This window comes from Triticum dicoccoides, chromosome 4A (genome assembly GCF_002162155.2).
Source record: "Triticum dicoccoides isolate Atlit2015 ecotype Zavitan chromosome 4A, WEW_v2.0, whole genome shotgun sequence".
Taxonomy (NCBI): Eukaryota; Viridiplantae; Streptophyta; class Magnoliopsida; order Poales; family Poaceae; genus Triticum; species Triticum dicoccoides.
Window position 1 is genome coordinate 576498289 of NC_041386.1, and position 6117 is coordinate 576504405.

General features: G+C 51.0%; 1 protein-coding gene across 1 annotated transcript; it reads left to right on the plus strand.

Annotated features, from left to right (window-relative positions):
• The first annotated feature begins 351 nt into the window (after positions 1-351).
• Positions 352-5868, plus strand: LOC119286881 (binding partner of ACD11 1-like). Its single transcript, XM_037566350.1, has 5 exons — positions 352-558; positions 3994-4097; positions 4180-4255; positions 4350-4433; positions 4963-5868. Exons 1-5 carry the CDS (start codon positions 553-555, stop codon positions 5545-5547), a joined length of 855 nt encoding a protein of 284 aa, XP_037422247.1. The 5' UTR covers positions 352-552; the 3' UTR covers positions 5548-5868.
• The last annotated feature ends 249 nt before the right edge of the window (positions 5869-6117 follow it).

The window sequence follows — 6117 nt, forward strand, 5'->3', positions numbered from 1 at the left end:
GGTGCGTACGGGGAAATTGCGTGCACTGTGCGCCAAAAACGCAATGTTTGGCAGGGCGTCAGATCCAACACAAGCACACTACGCTACAAAACATAACAGATCATCATCAGAGTAATAAAACGAAAGGTAAAAAATCCGGTGACACTCCAACCCCCAATCCTAAATCCCTCATCACGGATCCAGCAAATGGCAAAGCAGCTGAACTGAACGTCCGTGGTGCCACCCGACCCGACCCGACCCAGACCACAAACCCCGTCGTGCGTGCGACCGGCCCACCACCACCACTGCCGCGCCGCGCCAGCGCCGACGCGCGCATCGTTTTTACGTTACAACTCGCCACGAAAGCGAGAGTTGAAAGGAGCAACCGCCCACCCGACTCCTCCTCCCCCGGCCGAGTCCACCCCTCCTCTCCTCTCCTCCCTCCGCCCGCCGACACACGCGCAACGCGCGGCGCCGAACTCACCAGCCCCACCTCACCCTCCTCGTCTCTCTCGCCCCGCCGGCCGACGGATTCCCGGCCACCAAGCTCGCCTCCCGCGAGATCCCGCAGCAATGGAGGTGCGTGCGTGCGTGCGCAATCTCTCTCACGAGTCGCAACTCCCTAGTCTTATCTTCTTCTTCTCCTCCGTTGGTGCTCGCGCGGTGGTCGGGCCGGCCGTCTCTCGTAGTCGTAGCAAAACTCCGGGTTGGATGGAGGCCACGGGAGGCGTCGTCTCCGACGATTTTTGCCCGGCCTGGTCCTCCGGGGACGGCGCGGGAGGCCACGAGGACGAGCATCTCCCCGTCGCCGCTTTCCCGCTAGATTCCGCGCGTTCCTCCCCGAAAAGGCCAGCGGCCCAGCGCAATGCGGGTCAACGGCTCGACGGCGGGTGCGCGCGCCGTCTGCCTGCTCCTCGGTAAGTCCGCCGCAACCGCAATGCCGGCGAGCTCTGGATGCAGAGGGAGCCAGGCGATCCAATCGGCGCTTCGTTCCAAGTTTCTCGCGCTTGCTGGGCAATCCGTTGGTTTCCCCCCGGATTCTTAGGCTCTGAATCCGAACCGGAGCCTCTGATTTTGTTTTCTACGGGTACCGACTTTTCAAGGCCGTGGGTTAGAAACTGGTTGGTAGTAGTTCAGATCTTGAAGAGGAGCCGTTTCTAGTTTCTGTTGGGAATGTCTTTTCTTTCAGATCAGCAGATGATTTGGGCTCCTTTTGGTCAATGAATGCGCTTTCTTCTTTTTTTGCATTTAGGGAAATTAACCACTCCTGGTAACAGGGGAGCTGGCATACGTTATTACTTTTGCAGCTCTAATTGTACAACAGCACGATTCCTAATGGTGTGCTGTCAACATTATCTTATTGAGCGTATGATTCTCATTGATTTACGTAGTGCTATCTACTGTATTCTTTCTGACTGAGCTGGTTGAACAACTTTATTTCTAATATGTCCTAGTATGTGACCTACATACTAGATACAAAAGGTGCAAATGACATCTATTTATATTTATAGTTCCTGGAATTACATATTTAGCTAAAGTTTAGCATGTGGTCTCCTGTTAATAATTGATCGTGACACCTCTGGGACTGCATTAGACTGCTCATTTTCATCTATCATACAAAGTTTGTTTAATACTCCCTCCGTTTCTAAATATAAGTCCTTTTAGAGATTCCAATACTGACTACATACAAAGCAAAATGAGTGAATCTACACTCTAAAATACGTCTATATACATCCGAATGTAGTCCGTATTGAAATATCTAAAAAGGCTTAGATTTAGAAATTAGAAACGGAGGGAGCAAATCCAAATAGAAATGTGACTTTTGAGTTCAATTTCTTCTCTCTTAATAATTGACTGTGGCACCTGGGAATACATTACACTGCTCATTTTCATTTATCATACAACGTTTGTTTAGTATATGCCAAATGGAAATGTAACGTTTTTTGAGTTAAATGTCTTCTCTCTTCTGTATAGTTCAAAAAGGATATTTATTACCCAGTTGATGTTCCTGGGTCCTGACAGCTATGTGCTATCTACATTGCCATGTTCGTGTATCTAATCCATTCTCTCTAATGTTGTCCCACAATTCATACTTATGTTGTTGGTTTGAGTCATTTAACATTTCTTCAGAATGAGATTGTTCTGTAAACGCTGGAAAGTTTGGGTTTCAGGAATGCTAAACTGTGTCGACTCCTTATCCAAAAATATACAATTACTACAATCGTGCATCTTATCTCCTCCCCTGTGCTAAAGTAGCACTAGTGTCTCATGAGCAAACCCCCGACCCCCGAGCCGCTCCCGCGAGCGTCCTCGGGGGAAACCCTAGCGCGCCGCCCCTCATCCTCCCTCGTCGATCTCTCCCCCGCCGCCATCGTACAACGCCGCCGGGCAAAGTCCGGCCGGCGTTGGTGGCGGCGGGGATCTTGCCCCTCTCCTCGCGGTTGGCGTCCGGCGCGGCGCGAGACGACGCTGGGCTGGGCGGGGCCCAGCGGCGCGGCGGAGGGCGTGCTGGGTGGCGGCGCCCCTGCCTGGCGGCGGTGCAGCTGCGGCTTGGGCCCCCTCCAACGCGCGGCGGCTGCGGCTTCTCTGGCGGCGACGCGAGTTATCCCGGCGGCGGCTTGGCGGTGTGGCGCGGCGGACCTCCGGCGTTGACTCGGCGGCGGGCTGGAGGGCTAGGCACCGTCCAGTGGTGCTGCCTCCGCGGCGGTTGCGGTTTGGGGCCCTTGACCCCGATCCGATCTGGATCTGGTGGTGCTTGGGTCTGGGCCATGGCGGCTGGCGAGGCATGGTGTTCGTCGGGGCTTGTCGGCCTCTAGGCACCATGGGGGTGCCGGCGGTGACGCGTGCCCGGCGTGGTGACGCTGGTGGACGTGTTGGTCATCTTCCCGAGATGGCCGGCCAGAGGCTTGGTGATCGGATCTCGAGATCCATCATCTTGTCCCGGCTGCGAGTAGGGGAGACATGGTTGCCGGTGAAAATCGAGCCGACGGCAGGCGATGGCGGCGTTCTCGCCGTTACCTTGATGGAGGCATCGTCGTGTAACTACTGTCGACCCACTCGTGCTGCTCCGGGGGAAACCCTAGGATCTGGTGTTCCAGATCGGATGATGGCGGCACTGCGGTATCGTTTCTCTCTTGGGAGCATCGTTTGTGGAGCAGCGCTGGAAGTCAGAGGCAGGAGGTGGAGCGGCTTCGTCTTGCACGGAGCTTCGGTGGTGATGTCAAGTCATGCCTGACTGACAGGTGCTATGCTTTGTCATGCCTGGTCGGCAGGTGCTACGCATGACAGATCTTCCAAGGACTTCAAGCTGTGTCGTCTGGTGATACCTGGCAGCATGGCGCTGAGGTGTATCAGTGGCGACCGCGACATGCTCAGCTGTTTGCGCGTAGGGAGGAGGTGCCGTTTGGCGCCGTGGTGGCGTCGACGATAGCTAGACCGAGCAAGGTTGATGCATCAGTACAGTTCTGAAGATGGAGCGGTGGCAGTTGGCGGCGGCGGCCTCTAAGAGCACGCCGGATCAGTGTGTGCCCCAGACCCGGCAAGAGGCTAGGTTGGGGTCTCAGGTCTTAGATGTTAGGCTTGGCTGCGATGTCGGCTTGGCTGCGATGTCTGTTTGGTATTAGGCCCAGGCTATCTGCGCCCCTTCATCAACTGGATAGGTATAGCGACAGTTTGTTGCTTAGACGGCGGCTTTAGTCTTACTTTTGTATGATTTTGTAAGGTCTTGTGAGAATAATTAATAAAGTGGCCGTATGCATCTCGCCCAAATGCAGAGGCCGGGGGTCATCCTCCTTTTCTAAAAAAAAGCACTAGTGTCTCATATACCATTTGTTCATTTTCGGTAGATGTAAAATCACTACAGTCCAACCTCCCCTGTGCTAAAGCAGCACTAGCAATATCCCATTTGTTCATTTTCGGTAGATGTAAAATCACTACAGTCCATCTTATCACCTCCCCTGTGCTAAAGTAGCACTAGCAATATCCCATTTGCTCATCATTGATATTCTGTTGCAGGTGAGGACAGTAAAAGTTGGCAATATTTCATTGAGTGCCTCAAAAAGGGAGATCACAGAGTTCTTTTCTTTCTCTGGTGATATAGAATATGTTGAAATGCAAAGGTAAGTCATCATTACTTATTGTGTGCTTGTTTTCAATGGAGCAGAAGAGTGTTTCTTAAATATTTGCTCGTGTTTTCATCAGTGAAACTGATTGGTCACAACTTGCGTACGTCACATTTAAGGACTCACAAGGAGCAGACACTGCTGTGCTTCTCTCAGTACGTTCGAGCTCCTGAAACTTATTACCTGGTGATATTTCATCTCACTGCTCTTTGGGGATTTGGCTTATAATCATGGATCGCTAATCTACAGGGAGCAACGATTGTTGATCTTTCTGTCATCATAACTCCAGTTGAGAACTATCAGTTGCCTCCTGAAGCCCACAAACAATTACCGGTAAGAATGTTTTAACTGCATGACCATTATTTTGAGTTGTATTAAACTGGAAAGAACTTACTTTCAGGCCTGGGAGTTTTAGTCTTTGAAACTGAAAAGGAACTAGGTGAATATTACAACTGTTTTAAATCAAGAATATGGTGCATTTTTTTAATAGCACTTAATTTGTGGTAGAAATAGTATTTCTTTTTCCTGCTCTTACTGTTTAATGGCTTTCTATAGACGTGGTTTCCTCTCTGGAGCAGCATTTTTTTAGTTTAGCAATTCAAAAGTAAAATATTGTAGTATTAACTTCCACCAACATTGTTTCAGTTTCTCACCATGATAAGAACATTTCTATGTCAATGAGGAGAGAAATAAAGAGACCGCATGGATTTTCTCTCAAATCAGTCTCCTGCAACTGCAGTTAGCTTAACCTCATTTTATGTTCATTTTCTTTACAAAATTATTTAGTTACTATCCTGACTACTTTTAATATGCTTTGATATTCCACTCTTCTGAATTTTCGTGCATGTCCTTGTGGGTGCAGGGAGAGAATTCTCCCTCTGCTGAATCTGCAGTCAGGAAGGCGGAGGATGTTGTGAGCAGCATGATGGCCAAGGGTTTTGTCCTCAGCAAGGACGCACTCAACATGGCAAGGTCTTTCGACGAGCGTCACAACATCATGTCCACCGCCACCGCCACTGTCGTGTCTCTAGATCACCAGTACGGCCTGAGCGAGAAGATCAGCCTGGGCCGGGCGGTCGTCGGCAGCAAGGTCAAGGAGGTGGACGAGCGGTACCAGGTGTCGGAGCTCACAAGGTCCGCCCTGGCCGCCGCCGAGCAGAAGGCCAGCGTCGCAGGCTCGGCTCTCATGGGCAACCAGTACGTCTCAGCCGGCGCCTCCTGGCTTACCAGCGCGTTCGGCATGGTGACCAAAGCGGCGGGCGACATGGGCTCCATGGCCAAGGACAAGGTCGACAAGGCCGAGGAGGAGAGGAAGGCCATCATGTGGGAAGAGAGGAACGGGCTGGTGAGCGAGTACGCGAAGATCCATCTGGACGAGCACTCCTCGTGGGAGCCCGCGGTTCTTCCCGTGGAATCGATGGACGAGCAGAAGCTCCAGGCCGTGTGACGATGAGATCTGAACAAACGGAACGGTAGCCGCTTCGACTGGTGTGTGTCATTCGTTGATTGTTACTTGTTGGATATATACAGAGATCCTTTTTTTCGCCGCTGCGCTGGAGCAAAAACAGGGTGTTGTCTGTCTATCGGCGCCTACAGTGTGATGTAAATTTTAGAGTGATGCGCTTGTGTTCCTGTCAGCTTTGTTATACCGCTAGAGCCACTGAAAGGGTTTTTTTCTTCTTGTTTTCTGCTACCATAGAATGCAACTCTACTCGTTGGATGTAATTTACCTGACGCTGTGGGAATTGAAGTTGCTTTTTCTGTTCCACCCCTCTTGTAATTTGAGAACTTAATTCCAGTGTTAGCTGCTAAAATGCTTGGAAAGGACCGAGGATGTGTTGAAGATATGTGTGCTGCGTTAGAGCAACTCTAGCAGAGTGGTCATATCGCATATGAAGGATGCCGGGCCTGTGCGCAAACACAGAATCGCCCAAAGGCTGTCTACATTTCTTTGTCATATCATTCAGTGCAAACACAGAATCGCCCAAACGTTGTCTACATTTCTTTTGTCATATCA